This window comes from Mastomys coucha, unplaced genomic scaffold (assembly GCF_008632895.1).
Source record: "Mastomys coucha isolate ucsf_1 unplaced genomic scaffold, UCSF_Mcou_1 pScaffold5, whole genome shotgun sequence".
In the NCBI taxonomy this organism is placed as follows: Eukaryota; Metazoa; Chordata; class Mammalia; order Rodentia; family Muridae; genus Mastomys; species Mastomys coucha.
Genome location: NW_022196911.1, coordinates 116,442,519 through 116,462,070, shown reverse-complemented (window position 1 = coordinate 116,462,070; position 19,552 = coordinate 116,442,519). Strand labels below are relative to the sequence as shown.

Sequence of the window (19,552 nt, the reverse complement as noted above, 5' to 3'; positions counted from 1 at the left end):
CCTATCTAGTGTAAGACCTGATTCAGTCCTCCCTAAGCCCTATCTAGTGTAAGACCTGATTCAGTCCTACCTAAGCCACTATCTAGTGTAAGACCTGATTCAGTCCTCCCTAAGACCTATCTAGTGTAAGACCTGATTCAGTCCTCCCTAAGCCCTATCTAGTGTAAGACCTGACTCAGTCCTCCCTAAGCCCTATCTAGTGTAAGACCTGATTCAGTCCTCCCTAAGCCCTATCTAGTGTAAGACCTGATTCAGTCCTCCCTAAGCCCTATCTAGTGTAAGACCTGATTCAGTCCTCCCTAAGCCCTGGCTGTTTGGCTTCATGAGCAGTGTCTAGACCCGAGTCTGGATGAGCATTCTGTGGTCTGTCTAGGTCTTATCACAGCTTCACAATTTAATGTCTGTATGGTAGTCACCTAGTCTGTGGATGGGGCATTTTAAATGTATGCTCTTAATTAATGTTCTGTTTTGGTTTGCAATTCTTGAGTATTATAAACAGTGTTACATGACACACCTTTGGACTAGTAACATGCACACATTTAGTGACTATAGGAATGCCCTCCTCAGAGGAGCACTGGCTTTAGGGATAGAGACTGCCAGCACAGTTGAGAGGGAGGCAGGTGGTCTGCTTCTATTCAGCAGTTGCCAATTCACCCTTTGGGATACTGGCAGTTCCCTACTACTAACGGCATCTGAAGATGTTTGCATTCTTCTCTCCTTCATGAGGCAAATTCTGGACAGAAACCAGTTGTTTGAAAATTGCCAACTAAGAGAAGAAAAATTTTCTTATTCAAAACTAACGTCAATATTTTTTCCTCTAAGCACACGGCAGGCTGTGTGTAGATTGCTTTGTGGATCACAGCAGACACTGAGCTGTGGATTGAGTCTTGCATGGAAGTGGGCTCTATCCTGGCTCCTATAGACCCGTATGGAATCTGGTCATGAGCTCTGTACACTCGGTCCTAACCATTAGGTACTCACTGCTGTCACATGTGATGTCAGAATCACCATGGACATGAACTGGGGGCGTGACTATAATGGATTAACTGAGGTGGGAAGACCCACCCTAGATGTAGGTGGCGCCACTCACACCTGGGATCCTGGACTAAAGGCAATGGAGAAACGGAGCTGAGCTCCACCACGGTCTCTGCTTTCTGACTGTGAACACGAATGACAGTGCCTCAGCTTAAAGTTTGTTTCTCAACCTTCAGTTCTGAGACTGTTTGCCTCTTAGAATCACAGGAAACACCAGTGGTCATACTGGTGTTACTGCAGGCTGCAACCAGTGTTGAGAGAGACTCATCAGCCTGCCAGGAACACAGACAGTTAACTTATTTGCTAACTGCTCCTTGCTGCTTCTGTATGGGCAGAAGGCCCAGGGCACTGGTTCTCAACCTTCCAATGCTAGGACCTTTTAATATAGTTCCTCATACAGTAGTGACCCCCGACCATAAATTTACTTTTATTGCTACTTATAGCTTTAATCTTTCTGCTGTTATGAATTATAATATAAATATCTGGTATGCAGAATATCTGATATATCACCCCCGCATGGGCGGAGAACAACTGTCCTAGGGGTTCTTCTTGGCCACTGTCTCTGCAATGTCCATGCCCCTGACTCCTGTGGTGGCAGCTCTCACACATGCCCCATGTACTGCGGGAGAGTACGAAGGCACTGGTCTATGCAGAGCTGAGGACCCAGCACAGCACACACCACATAGCAGACCCTTCCTAAGGATCAGGCCTAGCCAGTGTCACCAGTGTCTGAGGATCTGAGGATGCTCACCCAATGCCCTGTACTCAGAGATGATGTGCTCACTCTAGGACAGTGCTTTGGAAACACACTGGGTTCAGTTTTAAGACTAAGGGCCATGCATCCTGAGTCCCCTGTGCTCTTTCCCTGAGTCACCACACAAGGGTGGCAGAGATCAAGTAATTGTCAAGGCCTTCAAGGAAAGCTTCTCATTAGTGTCCCAGGGAGTCACTGCCAGTCAGTGAGAGGGAAGCGGGTGGTCCGCTTCTATATTCTATATACTCTATATTCTATATATTAACTTCACCGGTCATAAGCACAAACTGTCCTGGGAAACCACACTGCTGGTAAACTGCTGGCCCACGTGGCTCTACCTAGTGTTTGAGTGCCCCCACGCTGAGTTCTGGGCACAAGTCCAGACCATGTACTTTCCTTCCTGTCTTAACTGCTGTCCCAGGAATCAGAAGGGCATGTTGTTCCCCTCTACAAGGACAACATGGCTCTGGGAAGTAAGTGCAGTGGGCAGCCATGGGCCTTTTATTGTTCCTACAGCTTGACCTCCCCCATTCCTGGAAGATCTGCAGGCTGATTTCTTTACATTCCTACCCTCCACGCTTGGTATCAAGAGCGCAGGTACCCGAAATGTACACAGAGGAGCCACTCAGTGCCACTACCATCAAGGTGTCCGAGGTCACATAACTCTCGTCTAGGATTTCCCACAAGCACGTGGGGATACAGTGACCTGTGGAACTACTGTCAGCTTAGAGGTTCAGCTCTTGTCTCTGTCTGAAAGCTTCTACCAGGAGCACTTTCTTATCTATAATTTTTAAAATCTGTTTTGTTTTGAACAAATGTTTGTTTCCAATCTCAAATATGATGCAGGCTGACCCTGAAGTCACAATCCTCCTGCCTTGACCTCCTGAGTGCTAGGGTTACAGGCAAGCATTACCACATCTAACTGGTACTAATTAACTTTCAGATTTGTTAAAAATATTTAATAGTTTCAATAGTACATGACTAAGCATTTCATACCCTTTCTTTACTATTATTTTATTTATTCTTCACTATTATTATATTTAAATATAAAGTTATTATTATTATTTATTTATTTATTTTGGTGGTCCTGGGATGGAGAGCGCTAGTACAACAGGCAAGCAGTCCATCACTGAGTCACACCCTGGCCTAACCACGAGGAGATTTTATTACTTTGTTTTTGTAATGCTTGTGTGGAACAGAGTTGCTGGCATGGTTGGGCACGTCTTTATCACTGAGCTATACTCCCAACTCCATTTCAAAATGTTTTTTTTTTCTTTCTTCTTCTTCTTCTTCTTTTTTTTTTTTGTTTCTCAAGCCAGGGTTTCTCTGTGTGGCCCTGGCCATCCTGAACTTTCTCTGTAGACCAGGCTAGCCTCAAAGTCAGAGATTTGTCTGCCTCCGTCTCCCAAGAGCTGGAATTAAAGGTGGCTCATTTAGACACTTCAATAGATCTTAATTTTTTACTTTATAAGGACTCATAGAGACCATCTACATTTGGTTAGTTTTTAATTGTTTTGTATCTTAACAAAGCAATGATTAATTTGAGGGGAATGATAGCCCAAGATGTAAAAAGTTTAGCCATTTTATACTTTAATGCTTATTTAAATATTTTAAGACTCCTTTTTCTGTGTGTAGGTATTTTGCCAGCAAGTAAGTCTGAGCACTACACTTGTGCCTGGTACCCATGGAGGCCAGAAGAGGGCACTAGATTCTTAGAACTGAAGTTATAGATGGTTGCAAGCCAGCACTTAAAGGCTGAGAAGCAAACCTCTCCCAGGTCCTCTGGGAGAGCAGCCAATTGTCATAACAGCTGAGCCATCTCTCCAGCCCTTATATAAAAAATGGAAGGGAATATTCGCCCCGCCCCACATCAGCAAAGGCCCTTAAGAACTCAGAACTTTATCACTTGCTGAAGATGCTGAAAACAGTTGCTCTGTGCTTTACTGGCAAAACGGTCTCAGCACAGGAAGGAGGAAGCAGAAGCTGTGGTGAGATCCCAGTGCTTCAGAGAGAGAGCTTACTTGGGCATCGAGCTAGACTTAGAATTAAGAATAATCTGTAGCTTTCATTTGCAGTTGTCAATATGCAGGAAGGAGAAGATGGTCTAGGAACATGCTTCAGGCCTACATACATACCTAAAAGCCAATTTCTGCAGCACTTGCATAGAGAGACAGAGGCTGACCAAGTGTAGCTGCTGCATGTTTGGGGCCATTAGCTCAGGCTATATGGAGTGCTGGCAGCAGGTTCTAGATGGCAGGGCTTTGCCTGTGCTTTCTTTGAGAAGTCAGGAAGACTCTGGCTCTCCTGTTGACACCCGCACCATAACAGCAGTTTGGTGTCACCCTCCAACAGTAAGCAAAGTATGGCAGGAGCCACAAAACCCAAGGTGAGGCCAACTGTGAGGAGCACAGCCCCAGCCCCACCCATAAGCCCCGGTCACAGCTGCCAGCCGGGCTAACAGGGCTCAGCAACCAAAGACAGGGACAGGATGGGCTTAGTGTCACTAGGGAGTTTGAGGAACAAGGAACAAGAAGCAGCAGCAAGGACACATGGCAGTGAGAATGCGGAATGAGGATTGCAGCTTCCGGTGGGGACACTGAGGTTGCAGAGGTGCAGGACCCAGGACTCACCTTCATGACTGGCTGGGCAAAGTAGCGGGCACTCCAGTCACAGAACCCTGTCTGCATAGTGGCACAAATGAAGCTCTTGTGTCCGGCAGCATCATCTGCATCGTCTGTGGTCTTGAGAGTGAGTGAGAGAGAGCAGAATCAGGAGAGAACACTTTAGGCTCATTGTTCCTGTACTGACTTTAGTCTTCCTCCTCAGGCTCCCGAGTGCTGGGACTATATGCTCAGGACCGTAGGCCTGCTAGCCTCTACTTGTTATATCTGACAAAGGTGACAATGAACGACCCTGTGACAGATGAATGTTCTTCTCACTGCAGTTGGGAAGCACCTGGGAGGGCTGTGACAATGAGAACCATGGTCAAGGGGCTGGGTGTGGTTCTGTGGACGAGTGCTTGCCTACCATTCCTGAGGACCTTGGATAAACAGCAAGATCCACGTTTGCCCTGCTGCTCTCCGTGGCCAGCTCAGCCTGTGTGCTCGGCTCATGTGCCTGGGCCAGGTCTCTGCTAACCAGCACAGGTTGTCCTCTAACATCCCCCAGAAAACAACAGCAAAGGCACAGCCATGTGCAGGGGAGTCAGAGCTCAAATGAGTGGCAAGAGGCCTGTCCCTTACTATTCTCCACTACAGGAGCAGGGAGGCCCTAGCCACCAGGGTCAGCAGTCTTCTCTTTCCATGCCCTCTGCCGGTGCCCTGTGCTTACTCCAGGGCTAAGAAATGCTTCAGACTGCATGTTGGCAGTGAGGGGCCCCCACTATCAGGGGTCATGGTGGGAGATGGGCTCACTGCCTTCCTGGAAGCAGTGGCTTTGGCTGCATTTGAGAATTCTGATGGGGAAGGTTGCATAGACCCCCCTATTGATGCATTGTTCCTCTAGACCACAGTCCTTTGCAGTTGCTCACAGCTATGTCAGGGGTCAACCAGGATGCTGACCGTACTAGGAACTTACTGGTTGTCAAGGCGATTAAGAGTCATTGGGGCTTGGGGCTGCCCAGAGTAGGGGTAAGGGGAGGGGGAGACCAATGGCTGCCACATGGCCTGCTAGCCACTAACGTTGTGATTCTGCTCCACAGTTAACCTACAAGGGAGCTGTGCCTACTTTTCTCTTATTCAGTCTCACTTGTAGTATAGAAAGAACACCAGTGGTCTTCCTGCCCTGCATTGAGTACTGGGATTCCAGGTATGTGTTACTGCTCTAAGCTGTGGTTCCTTCTTTACTTCCTAGATGACAAAGTGAGCCGCGATAGTCTCTACTGTTGAGACATCCTGAGCATCCCTCTCTACTGTGCACTGGCTGACAGGATGTGCCCATCTCCGTGCCTCTCAGAGCACATTCCTTTCTCCTACACTATTCTGACAGTTTAGTTAGAAAGCAGAGAGTGTGCCTTTTTGTATAGAGTAATCAAATGTTTATAGGAAAAACAAACAAGCCATTCACAATGAATCCTGAAGAACAGAAGCTACATCAAGTAGAGACAGAATGCTATTTACCTAAGAAAGGGGCGAAGCAAATTAACTCCATGTGCTAACTGGGACTTATAGAGTAGCCAAAATGAGCCAAGCTAGGGAGGAGGTGCTGTACGCTGTACACAGGAGGACCAGACTTGCGCACAGAGGGGTGCTGGACCTGGGTGCCATTGTGTCTCCAAGGGTCTTGAAGGCAATGGCTGGCACTGGGTTGTGGGGGCAGAATGATCCTAAAGTAAGCTATCACGTTGGATGTCAGGAAACCAAATTCCTCAGCACCCTGCTTTGACACGGAGTGCTTACAGGGCACAAGGGGCTGCAACTGAGCTCGTGCCTTTGTACCTGATCAGGGCCTTTGTCAAACATCTTTCGTGTCCGAGGGAACTGGTGGGAGTGAGGGGTGTATTGTGCCCCCGTGGGGCCGGCGGTACCCGGGCGGCTGGAGGGCAGGTCTCGGCTGACAGTCTGCTTGGCCACATCATTGGTCAGGCTACAGCTGCTGGTGCTGGATGCTGGTGGAGAGCCTCTGTAGTTGGGAGGAGACAGCATGTATACTGAGGGTCACTCTGCAGTGATGAGGGGCCAGGCTCTTTCCCTCAGAGATGTTACCATGAGGAATGTCCAAATGCCTGGCCTGCCACTTGCCAAAGCTGAATGAGGACTGTCCTTGCTGGATGTGTGGCAAGTGTTTCTAAGGACAAGATAACACAATCTAGAGCTGGTGTGCCCAGCCACCTCAGGCTGCTGCCACCTCAGGCTGCTGCCACCTCAGGCTAGTCACACAGAGCTGGTGTGCCCAGCCACCTCAGGCTGCTGCCACCTCAGGCTGCCACCTCAGGCTAGTCACACAGAGCTGGTGTGCCCAGCCACCTTGGGCTAGTCACACAGAGGTGGTGGGCCAAGTAACACTTGGGCTAGTCACACAGAGCTGGTGTGCCCAGCCACCTTGGGCTAGTCACACTGCTTCCTGAGCAGAAACTGTCTAGCAACACCCTGTTGCTCACCTACATTGAGAACCTAGGGCCTCTGAAAAAAATTCCAAAGGTCATAGAAATCAGGCTCCATTCAACTTCTCCTGACACATGATATGCAAATGACGTACTCGGGATAGGCATGAAGTCTAGAAAGGGGCCTGGAGTGCACACACATCAGCATGTGCTTGTGTGTTTAGGGAGAAAGGACGAAGGGAAAGAGATAGAGAAGGGGAGAGAAAGGAAGGCCCTGGCAGGGAGGTGGCATCTAGGGGGGACCACAGAGGGGGAGGGGCTTGGCAGGCCACTTACCCCACCTGGTGGATGTGCATGCCCTTGTTGGTTGGGCTGGCTGGGGCTGACTGTGTGAGAGAGGATGTATCCAGGATTCGCTGGGGCCGGGCGTTCATTGTGGCCTAAGAGAGCAAAGGAGAAATGACAAGGGATTTCAGAAGCCCTCAGTGAGACACTCTCAAGGGTGACAGAGGACAAGGGGCTGCTCTTTCACTCACCACAGCCTATGAGGCTCAGGCTGGGGAGCAGTCTCGGCAGAAGCTCTAGCAGCTGAAATATGAGGGCTCAAGGCTCCTCCCCTGTTTCAAGGCCACCTGGGGCTAGTCCTCAGTATTGCCCTCCTCTTATCTGAGAGTCATGAGGTGGCCCTTTCAGGGGTCCAGACTGGCTCTGTCCCAGGGGAAGCAGCTGCAGCTCAGGCAGGTATACTGAGGGCTCAGGAAATGCTGTTGTGTGTCTGGAGTGGTACATCACCTGACAGCCCAGAACTCTGGCTGCTGGTCAGTCACAAATGTCCTGTATTCCTCAAAGGGGTCTGTGAAAACCAAGGGGGCAGGAGAGGTAGAGTATGGGAGCCTCACTTTCCCCAGAACAAACCACTCCTGATTGATGTAACTATCTTAAAGCCCTCATTGCTGGATTGGGTGTGGCTTGATGGCTGAGCACAGAATTAGCATATAACAGATCCTAGGCTCCACCCCCAGAACCAGATAAAGATTGTGACACACACATATACTTTCTCTCTCTCTCTCTCTCTCTCTCTCTCTCTCTCTCTCTCTCTCTCTCTCTCTCTCTCTCTCTCTCTCTCTCTCTCTCTCCCTCTCTCTCTCTCTCCCTTTCCTTCATGTTTACATACTACGAGGATGCATACATTCATTTCCAGGGCAGGCAATGACTAGGGAAAAGGGTAAACTGGTATAGTGGGGTGAGGCAGGTTGAAGGTCAGGAAGCCGACTCGGCAGCTGGCTTCCACGGAGTCCTAGGTGGTCTCTCTGTACTTACAATCTAGGGGAAGACATGACCTGGCCTGTTTTTAATTTTTACTTTTCAGAGGCAGGTTCAATCAGTTCTTTAAATGTAGCCCTGTGGGAAGGAAGATCACAGCATGTTCTGTGCACATCGTTCACAAACATCTGCAGGGTCTGAGCTCTTATGTAGGAGTTTCCCATCAGCCTGAGGTACAGCATTCAGGCCAGGGCTTTGGTCAGTGTTGGTACTGCTGACTGCGTGTCTGTCAACAATACTCCTGTGCCAAGGTGGCTACTGACCTCTCTCTCAAAACTGTAGCAGACTGTGTGGCTGCTGGAATGTGCTCTGCTCTTCAGAGAGCTGGGACAGCTTTACAAAGGCCCAGTGATGTCATGGCCCCTCTATTAGCACAGGACCAGCAGGCTGTGTCACCTAGGAGCTCAGGGGAGAAGGTGAACCCAAGGAACCTTTAGCTGGAAAAGCACTGCTTGGGGGGGGGGGCGATAACTGTTTAGACATCTTACATTTCTAAATCACTCAGTCACTACCTGGAACACCATCCCTATAGTGTCACAATCAGACACAAACCATTTATACAGACAGCTTCCTTTTCCCAGACAACCCTTGACTTTATTCTAATATAAGTAGCAAATGAAGCTTGAACCAGTCATTAAAAGATGCATTGCATTTTAACTGCAAGAGTAGTAGTGTGTGTTTCAAAAATGTTTGCTTGGTACTTAAAGGCTGCTCTACAGACATCCCTTCCCTGAGCCCTAGCCTGACAGCCACACAAGTCCTCAAGCCTACAAGGGAAAAAAATCTAAGTGTAGACTTTGCCTTCTCAAAACTTCTAGAGCATAGCAGCAGGTGATGGGAGACAGAAGCTTTACAAGGTAGGTCTCTGAAGAACTCAGGCTCTCCCTGCCCAGGGCACAGGAATGAGTGTTGCAGGGGACAGAAATGGACCCATGGTTTCTAGCTTGGCAGGAACCTGCCAGACAACGCAAGTGTTCTCTACCCATGGCTGCTGCAACAAGAATCATTTGTCGTTCAGAGCCCTGTAAGAGACTGGCCTGCTAGGGAAGGGTGCTGGTGACTTCTGGTGGCATACTGGAAGCCATTCTTGCTTGGGGCTCAGTGCTCTTACAATTTTCCAAAAGAATGTCAGAAGTACATCAGACTTCTGTACAAGTCAGAGTCAAACACAGGAGGGGATCTCAGAAACCTGGCAGTGAATATCCCCACCTAGCCTCACTGGTCTGGGATTGGTACTCCTGAACAAGGCTGCCTGGTGAGGGAAGGGCATTTTGGAAGTGGTGCTCAAGTACTGACTGTCAATGGGAAGCAGGGGACAGGGAGGGAGAGTCTTACTAACCCTTCAGGCTGGCCTTGTACCCATGGTTCTCCTGCTTACACCCCCTTGAGAAGCTAAGCTGTAACATGCTTAATGGAACAATGTTTGTAGTTTTATTTGAGCCATCTATTTATTTAATGTTAGGCTGTCCTTGAACTTCTGACCCTCTATCTTCCAATTCCTGGGTGTTGGGATTACAGGTTTGCACAACCACTCCTAGTTTCTGTGATTCTGGGGATGGGCCTGTGGTTTTGTGAATGCTAGGTAAACACTCTACAAAGAGCCACATCTCCAGCCCAGTGGAACTTTCCTTCAGTGGAGCATTTGAATATGGCCCTGAAAATCTCAGTCTTCATTTCCTTAGGCCATGTGACTCTTCACCCTGGTTAAGGATTACTGTCTAATCTGCAGAGTCTGCACAGGTCCTGTTGGGAAGGTGTGGCTCCTGGAAATCCAGAGGCTGTTACCACCCTTCCGGGGAGTTTACATGCATTTACATTTCTCTCACTGTAGTATCTGAGCACCCACGCTTGGTGCTCTCTGTACCCCTATCTTCTTCATCCTCAGAACAAGAGAGGGCAGAGGCCAGAGCTGATGGCAGCACAGCAGGCTCCAGAGGCCAGAGCTGATGGCAGCACAGCAGGCTCCATGGAGCTGTTCTCTACACTTTCAGAAGGAGAAGTAGGAATGAGATCAGGCTGTCACTGTCAAGCAGTGTGGGTTCTTTCAGACGTAGCTAGTAGCAACTTCCATATTTGAATGCAGAATTCTAGGGGGCATTTCACAGTAATAAGGCCATTGTGACTCTGATAAACAAAAATTTGGCCTCAGAGTTAAATAATGCAAAATAGGTTCATTTCTTTATAAAGTGAAATATAATCTCTTTAGTTCCTAGAGGAGAAAATAAGGCATCTTTTAAAATTAAAATTATGACATACACACAAAAAATTTACATAATGTTTATGTTCCTGAATTCGTCAGTAGTGCTTTTGCTAAACACACACACACACACACACACACACACACACACACACACACACACATTCTCCCAAGGGCAGCCCATGCTGGTCTCTGAAACCTTGGCTGTGGTGTGCCTCCAGCTGTTGGCATGTGCACACTTTGATTTGAGTGCTCCTTTGCTGGGGGCTCAGTGTCCTTACAGAGTGCTGCCCTGAGAGAGCTAGGCTGCTTCTCAGGTGGCCGGAGCTGGCTACCATGGCAGGTAGTAGTCCGGGAGGCACATTCCTTTACAGTGGAGAGTATGGGCCCTCCCAGCTCGGAGCTGCAGCCATGAAATACAACCTCAAAGCCCAGGCCTAGGAGGTCAAAGCTGCCCCCTACTGTTTTGTGCACTTGAAGCTCTTAAAAAAATACTGTTTAACACCCAAGGCTGTGTCTGCAGCACTGAACTTATAGTCATGAATTCAATATCAGGCACCAGGATTACAGTGTTAAATAATTCAGGCACAGTATCTGTAAGGGCAAATACATCAATGCACTAAAAGATAAATACAGAGAGCTGTGTCCTGACTCGCCGTGACCAATATACTCTAGATGCTGAGCCAACCAGGTAAGAAGGTCCCCAGTACAAGTCCTAAGCTGTGCAGCAGTGTTAAGCATGGCAGTCAGGAGGCTCCTTGTGCCTCCAAGGGTGAAGACTAAGCCATCAGAGTGCTTTGTGCCAGGAACTGTGATGAGGGAACAGAACTGCCTACATACGTTAAACAACAGAGATTTAATGTCCACATCAACTACACTAGAAATAATTTTTTAAACACCCAAGCTTGAGGGACCCACATGATGGAAAGGGAGAAGCAATTAAGTTCCCCCTGTCCTCTGATCTCCACAAGTGCTGTGGCCTGGGCACACAGACATACCCACACACACCTCAAATAAAAATGGAATAAAGATCCAGCCTGAAGCTGTACAGGACTGGAGCCGCTGGAACACACTAGGGTAGTGCTAAGGAGTAGACGGGCCTCTCCTAACAAGCAGCGGGTGGGCGTGGCTCTCGGGACCTGCTGCTGTGCTTGAACCAGGAAGGCAGCCTTTCCTCCAGCCAGGTCCTTACCAGGCAGGCCCTCAGCAGCCAGGCCCTCAGCTTTCTTCCCCTCTTTGTTTCCTGTTTTCCTTTTGCCTAACTTCCTTGGCCTCACAGCATAATGTGCAACAAATACAAACTGTAATTAATTTTCTATTAAACAATAAAACCTTTAGTTTTTCACTGGGCCAGTGCCTGGTACCACAGAGGGTAGACGGAGCAAGCTGGGCTATCCCAGGCTGGGCACACTCAACATTTTGGCATTCAGTTGGAAGATTATGGGCAGTAAAAACAGCAAAATTTCTATTGTTCCAAAATGTCTATGCGAAGGATGCCCGGAAGTGTGGCTTCATCTTGAATCTAAAGCCCAGAATGCACTCTGTGGTATACCCAGGGCTGCTGCAACAGAAAGATGAGACTGTCCACTGCAGCTGTTTAAAAGCTGGGTGCAGGGAGGCTGTTACTACCACGCGTGACACTATCAGGAGCTGAAGAAGTAGCAACTGCAGTCAGCGAGACATTTTGATCTGCCAAGGAGGAGCCGGCGTCAGGCGCCCAAAACACATCTGCAGTGAAGAGCTGGCAGCAGCTGCAGCTGCGGCTGCAACAATGACTCCTGCGTTAGGCAGACAGTACCAGGGCAGGGCTCCATACATCACAGGAATAAACAGGGTTAGACTGAGAAAGCCACAGATCCTGCTCCTTTCCCACCTAAGTAACCCTTGAACACCAGGCATGGGCCCTTTCCTTGCAAACTCAAAATTTTATGAAAAAGTTATAAGACGTTTTAGTCATATGAATGACTTCTAGTTTGTGCCACTTATGTAAGCTGAACTGTCTAACTTAGTAAACACATAGAGAAACATCAAACAAGTGTTTTCATGTACAATGGCTGGTAGATCCTTCAGAGATGGGGAACAGAAACCACCATCCCAGCTTATGGGGTAAGTGGCTCCCAGCAGTGTCCACCCACAGAGCTCAGAGGGAATCCAGCAGTGTCCACCGACAGAGCCCAGAGGGAGTCCAGTAGGAGCCCAATGCTTTAAGGGTAAGACCCTGGGAAAAGGTCAGGGCAGAGAGGAGATGGGATTTGCAGAGTAGAGTACAGGGGAGATGGGAGCTTCCAGGCCACAGGGAGGTTCTCTGAACTTCTGACTGATACTCTTCAGTCTTGGGATTCAGCCAAATTCTCATAAAAAGGAATGGGAAGAGGTACTAACCCCCCAAAAAGACTGTGCTTTGCTACCTTAAGAAATGAGAATAAAAAAAGCTCAAAACAGAAGCAAGTGAAAGAACATGTCAACTGGTAGTGAAAACAACAGAGAAATCAGTGAGCATAAAGCCCAGGAGATGAGGAGGGAAATCACTACGGACCATATAGGAAGGTCATGAAAAGATAATGGCAGCCTTCAATTTAATTGCATCTGAAGCTGCAATGCAAGTATTACAAAGCTCTAAATTCAAAACGTTGGCTTAAAGTTGTTTATTTTTTCAAGCCATTGCGTAGGTAGGTCTGGATATCCCTGGAGCTCCTGTTTGAATATTTAGACGGAAGCAAAGCTGTGGGCGCTTCAGTGACAATCTCTCATACACATACCTTGTAAGCAATGCTGTTGAGGACTCTCATGGCTAAATCAGAGACATCTGGGTAGGGGTCGGCAGCCAGGTGCAGCAAGACTCTCCAAATCTGTGTGTAGACACTGTTAAAGGAAACTCCTACAAGAGAGAAACAGGAGGTATTTTAGTAGCAAGTAGCTCCCTGTGCATGTGATGGTGGCTTCTGAAGTAGTTTATTTCCCATGCTGTCAGGAAAGAGAACCTTAGAGAGCTGGCGTTACAAGAAGCTTCCCAGTGCTGCTGCTCAGCATGACGGCTAAGCAAGTGAAGACTCTTGCCATCGAGCCTGATGACCCAAACTCAACTGGAACCCACACTGTGAAAGGGAGGACTGACTCCCTCTTACCACCACATGCATAGCACACCTGCATTCACTCATTCTCACTCACATACACACACACACACCATCACATGCATAGCACACCTGCATCCACACATACATATACACACACACACACACCACCACCACCACATGCATAACACATCTGCATTCACACACACACACACACACACACACACTCACCACCTCATGCATAGCACACCTGCATTCACACACATACACACACACACTCACCACCACATGCATAACACATCTGCATTCACACACATACATACACCACTACATGCATAGCACACCTGCATCCACACACACATACACACACACACACACACACTACCACCATATGCATAACACATCTGCATTCACACACACTCACACACACTCACCACCACATGCATAGTACATCTGCATTCACACACACTCACATTCACACACACACAAACACTAAACATACTCAATGACACATGCTGACACGTACACAAACACACACACATAAACACTAACACACACTGATACATATACACAGACACACATTCTTTCATACACACAGAGACAACACACACGAAGTTAAAAAGAATTCTCTTTTCTGGTAAATAAGATTTATCACATATGTCTCATGTTCACCCCCCATTTGAAACAGGGTCTCATTGTATACCAAGGCTAGCTGGGACTCACTGTATGATTAGTGAATTTACAGAACTCCACCTGCCTCTGTCTTCCTTGTGCTGGGCGGGACTGAAGGTGTACACCACCATGCTTGGCAGGTCCCATCTTTTGAGGATGGTGCTTTCTAAAGGAAAATGTATAAAAATGGTCTGCACTTGGATAACTTCGTTGGTTGAAGAATACCACCTAGTTCCCACGCATATTTCCTCCCCTGTTCTAGGTTCCTAGACGATGCCATGACCAGCTGTACAGTTCACGTGGGATGCACGGCTTTGTCCACAGCCTATTCTATGTGGACTTTGTGTCTGTGACTTGTTGAGCTCCACGTGTCTACTCTTTAGTGATTGCTGACCTGTGTGGTCATCAATAGATGGGAAGTGAATCCAACTTCCCTTCCATTACTCCTGCATTGTGTAGGGTGAAGCCTGAGTCACGGCAGCCATATAAACCCACTCACTCAGAGGGTGCCGAGGCCAAGAGGGCTGCCCTCAGCTTCTGAACACACAGCTTCTCTTTTGAACTGACTAAAGCATTGCCACCTATCACTGAGGGCTAAGCCTTAAGACAGGGATTTAAAAATAATTACTTAATTTTAAAAAATGGTGTATGTGTATGTGTGTGTGTGTGTGTGTGAGTGAGGGTAAGTATGTGCACTATGTACATGTAAGAACCAAGAGAAGTCAAAAGAGACATCAGATCCCTGGATCTGGAGTTATGCGTCTGGGGTGCTGAGAATGGAGCCCAGATCTCCTGCAAGAGCAGTGAGAGCGCCTAACCATTAAGCCATGGGTCCAGAGGGGACAGGCATCTCTATAAGGTGACAACTCAGAACTGCAGAGATCTTACGGTGGCACCGTGGGCACCGAGCACTCACAGGTGTGGACTCAGCGAGTCCAGGACTCATGAAGGCACGTGTGCCAGGAGACCTAGGTTGTGGTAAGCTTGGATGTGGTGGAGGAATGTAGCCTGGGTTGACCAGTGGCAAGGACAATCCAAGCAAAGCAGTCTGCTCACTTTGTGCTCTCTCATGTGGCTACAGCTCAGAAGCCATGGACCGACATTTCAACTTAAATCCTGTAGTTCCAAACAATGGGCTAGATTTACAACTAAAGTCTAAGAAAACTAGTACAATCAGCTCAGACTCTCTCTGGGCGAATGTCCTCAGATCTAATTTCCAACTCTGAGGTATGGAGTTGCCAAGCAGCAGCTCTCTCTCTGTGCCTTTCTGAGAGGAGAGGAGGAGGTGGCTTTGAGTGTGCTCCAGAGACAGGTCTCCCACTGACACATTCAAGAAGGAAAAGATGTCACATGTTCTGCATTCAGTTTCACCTGAGACAGGGGACTGGCCCCTCCAATGGAGCTGGCAGCCCCTCTCTAAGCGACAGCAAGTGCTCACATAGCTACCTCTGGTGCTTTCAGGCATCCTCCAGGGGAGTGACATGCCGCATAGGAAACAGCTTCCTGCAAAGCTCAGCTGGCATGTGACACCAAACCGTAAGGGATCATGATGCTTACGGAGAACTGTGTGACTCAGATGTCTGACCAACCATCACAGACTGGGGAAGGGGATGGGAGAGAGTAACCGTAGCAGACTGGGGAGACTGGTGCATGACTAATGCGGGCTCTGCTCAGCCGTCCAGCAGCTTACTGACCAAACTCAAGACCACACTCACCAGACACAGCTAGAGCTCCTAAACTGAACAGAGTAGGTGGTCACAGGTAGAGTGCCAGAGCCCCTGTGGCCTCATGGGCTGGGGTGACAGATACAGAATCCTCTGGGGAGTCATATAGAATCAGGAGCTCCAGAGAACACTGCCAGAAAGGCCTAACAATGTGCAGGACACAGGAAGGGAGACACTTGTAAATATTACTGTTTAGTTTAAAGCAACTGTTTCTTTTTTTTTTTTTCTCATTAAACTTGTTTTAATGGGTCTCAAAATTCTGTGACAGATTTTTGGTCAAGTTGTTTCCATTAAAAAGTACGGATTTTGAAAACTAGTAACTTAAAACTGCCACACACACAAAAAAAATGGTCCACAAAACATTCTTTCCTTCTGAAGGTTTTACGATGCATTGTTATCATTAACCAGTCTTTTACTATTAAACTTAAATGGCCAATTGAGACAAACAGTTCTGAGACCGTTCTTCCACCACTGATTAAGACTGGGGTGGCAGGTGTTAGGGATACTATTCATTTAGCCTTCTGAGCTTTCTGGGCAGACTTGGTGACTTTTTCTGGGCAGACTTGGTGACTTGCAACTGTTTCAATTACCTGGTTGACTTCATAGATCTTGAGTTCTGTATGATACTGTGTAGCAGAGAACACAACCTCTAAGCTTTACCACCATCTGATTGTGATGGGAAGCACAATTTTTTTTTCTTTTAGTGGAAAGCAAAGCTGTGATTACAAATTATGTCTTGATTTCAGGTCAGCCTTGGCTTGCCAGGAGTGATTCTCCCTGGCTCCTTGCCAAATGAACTACTCTGTCCTTTTTTGTTTGTTTGCTTTAGAGCTTTATTGTAGAAAAACAGACAGAGAGCGCCAGAGAGCGAGAGAGCGAGCAAGAGAGAGAGAGAGAAAGAGAGAAAGAGAGAGAGAGAGAGAAAGAGAGAGAGAAAGAGAGAGAGAGAGAGGGAGAGAGGGAGAGAGAGACAGAGACAGAGAGAAAGAGAAAGTAGAAAAGTAGAGGCCAGCCATAGCCATGCGGAGAGAGAGGGAGCAAGAGGTGAGAGTAAGAGACAAGAAAGAGAGTAAGAGAGCTGGTGAGATGGCTCAGCGGGTAAGAGCGCTAACTGCTCTTCCGAAGGTCCTGAGTTCAAATCCCAGCAACCACATGGTGGCTCACAACCATCTGCAATGAGATCTGATGCCCTCTTCTGGTGTGTCTGAAGACAGCTATAATGTACTTGCATATAATAAATAAATAAAAAAAAAAGAAAGAGAGCAAGAGCTTAAGAGCAACTGCCCTGTCTTAACATCTCCAAAATACAACCTGCCACCCTCACACACAGATTAGAACGCATGGGGAGGTAAGGACACTGGGTTCTGCTCAAAGCAGAGGCAGGTAGGAACTGGGCCTGGCCTGCAACTTGCTACTTGCTAAGCCCTAGAAGGGCCAAGGATCTATTCTCATGTTTAGACTAGAAGTAATAAAAGACCATGATGTTCTAGGACTGATTTTCAGAGCAGTGGCCAGTTTTCTGAATAGCATATGGTGAAGTGCAGTCTCTCAGAGCTCTGCACCTGTCTCTGAACCTCAGAGCCCTATTGTGAAAGGACTGTATAGATACCAGGCTACAAGTCCTCATCTGGGGCTCGAAGAGCTGGCAGAGTGAGGTCAGGTCCTCTGATGATCTGGAAATGGCCAAGACTTCTGCCAGTCTTTAGAAACATAGGTCCCAAGGCTGGGGGAGTGGCAGTGGTGATGGTGATGGTGGCAGTGGCTGGCAATGGTGAGTAGTGGTAGTATGTAGTGTGTGTGTGTGTAGTAGTAGCGTGTGTATGTGTCCTCTGCATTTGTTCTTTCTGGTGCTTCAGAGTAAATCCAGTGACACCTTCCCTTCTGAGTCTACACTGTTGGCATGATGGAACCTTTGAGGATGACCCACTGCTCTGGCATCCCATCTGTGTGGCTGTAACTGCTTCCCCCAGTAACCCTGGAACATCTGCATAGTCTTTGTAGTTGACCTCAGTATCCTTGTATGACCCACTAAGCTTTAGTCACCTCACTCTGTGGTGCTGGGGAACTACAGTAGGGACTGTGTGTGATAGGCGAGCACTCTACCACTGAGCTACATTCCTGGCATTAACTTTCTCCAGCAAATCCCTTCTGGATTTCTTTCAGTCAGGCAGATACCAGTGTAGTCTCTACCTGTTAGTGCACACTCAGTGCCTCACCAGATCACTGCTATGGGCCAGGATAAAAAGGCTCGTTGTGCTTTCTGAGTCTTTGACAAGAGGAAAATAGGGAAGAACAGAGGTGACTAATGGCTGTCTGTCACCTTAATGCTGATTGACCAGTCCTCACAGGGGCTCGTGGCTGATGTCTTCTCCCTGGAGTCACCCCGCCCCTGTCTGAGTGGCAGAAGCTTGGGATCTCATCCCCGACCCACTACTGTCTCCCAGGCTTAGGCTCCGGGGTTGCTGGCTCTCACCTGAACACATACAAGAACGGGGCTCTGGGCTGGCACTGTGGGCGAGGGTGAGGGTGAGGGAAGCTCTGTGCTTCTTACTCTTCCTTCTCTCAGCTTAACATCAGCTCTACCTTGGATCTGTTACCATGGTGATGTATTTTCAACCCGTTACAAAATGTCACTGCTCAGCAGAGTTGTAAAAACCCTGTCCCTGTCCTCTGAGGCTCCCAGTGGCTTTGAAGTGAGACCATACCCTTCTCTCTTGGCATGAGTCTCTGATGAAGGAAGAGGCGACAGGCAGGAAGGCAGGTATATACAGTGGCACCACTTTGCCTCCTGGGGTTGGAGCTTTGGCAGGGCATTTGTGGACAGGGCTCTGAGTTGTGTGGGCATGGGCTTTGTGCACAGCGGGCACCACTGCCAAGGGTTAAGGAGGGTGCTGTAGAGCGGACCCACGGATACCCTGGACACGGGCCACCACACCCTCTTCAGATTCTTTCCACTCTGGGCTGACCTATGCTCATGAGGGAGCCTCAGGAACACAGGGAGTGAGATAGAAGGCTAGGACAGGCAAGGCTGCTCACTGCATACAGCAGCAGGAAACAACTCTAGGACCAGCAAGATTGCTCAGTCAGCAGAATGTACTTCTGGTATAAACCTGATAAGCTGAGTCAAACCTCCAGAATCCATGTAAATGTAGAAGGAAAGAACTGACTCTACAAAGTTGTCCTCTTACCTCCATGTAAAATACGTTATGGCATGTAGATACCCACAACATATCACACACACATCCAATAATAATAATTAAAAAACAAAAAACTCTTGAGAAATTTGATAATAAAAACGACAGCATGAGTCTTGGTACAGTTGTTTTCAAGACCATGAAAACAGCAGTGCTGCTCTGTCAAGGAGGACCCACCCTTGCAAGACCCCTTGCTCTGAGCCCTAGAGCTTGCATCAAGTCTAACAGGGGCTAGATGCTAGCCCAAGGAACACACTGTTAGAGCTGGCAAGCTGAGATCCTCACTGAAGGAAGGTGTGAGCCCCCTCTTGTCTAGATCTACTGAGTGCAGCCTCACCTGGCATGCCAGAACCTCCCATGGTCCACAGACAGGTACGTGGTGCAGTTAGATCAAAGGCACATGTGTACCATAGGGAAAGAGGCCAGGAAAAGGGAAGGAAGGAAGGAAGGAAGAAAGGAAGGAAGGAAGAGAGGAAGGGAGGAAGGAAGGGAAGGAGAGAGGGAAGAAGGTAGGGAAGGAAGGAAGGAAGGAAGGAAGGAA

General features: G+C 48.1%; 1 protein-coding gene across 1 annotated transcript in view; it reads right to left on the bottom strand.

The window, feature by feature from the left end:
• The window catches only part of Rptor (regulatory associated protein of MTOR complex 1), a 301,156-nt gene that overhangs the window by 24,189 nt on the left and 257,415 nt on the right, over nucleotides 1-19,552 (bottom strand). The window contains exons 21-24 of the mRNA XM_031352079.1: nucleotides 13,110-13,228; nucleotides 7,167-7,270; nucleotides 6,226-6,409; nucleotides 4,420-4,530 (exon numbers count right to left, since the gene is read on the bottom strand). Coding sequence (XP_031207939.1) covers nucleotides 4,420-4,530; nucleotides 6,226-6,409; nucleotides 7,167-7,270; nucleotides 13,110-13,228 — 518 coding nt within the window. The remainder of the gene's footprint in view (nucleotides 1-4,419; nucleotides 4,531-6,225; nucleotides 6,410-7,166; nucleotides 7,271-13,109; nucleotides 13,229-19,552) is intronic.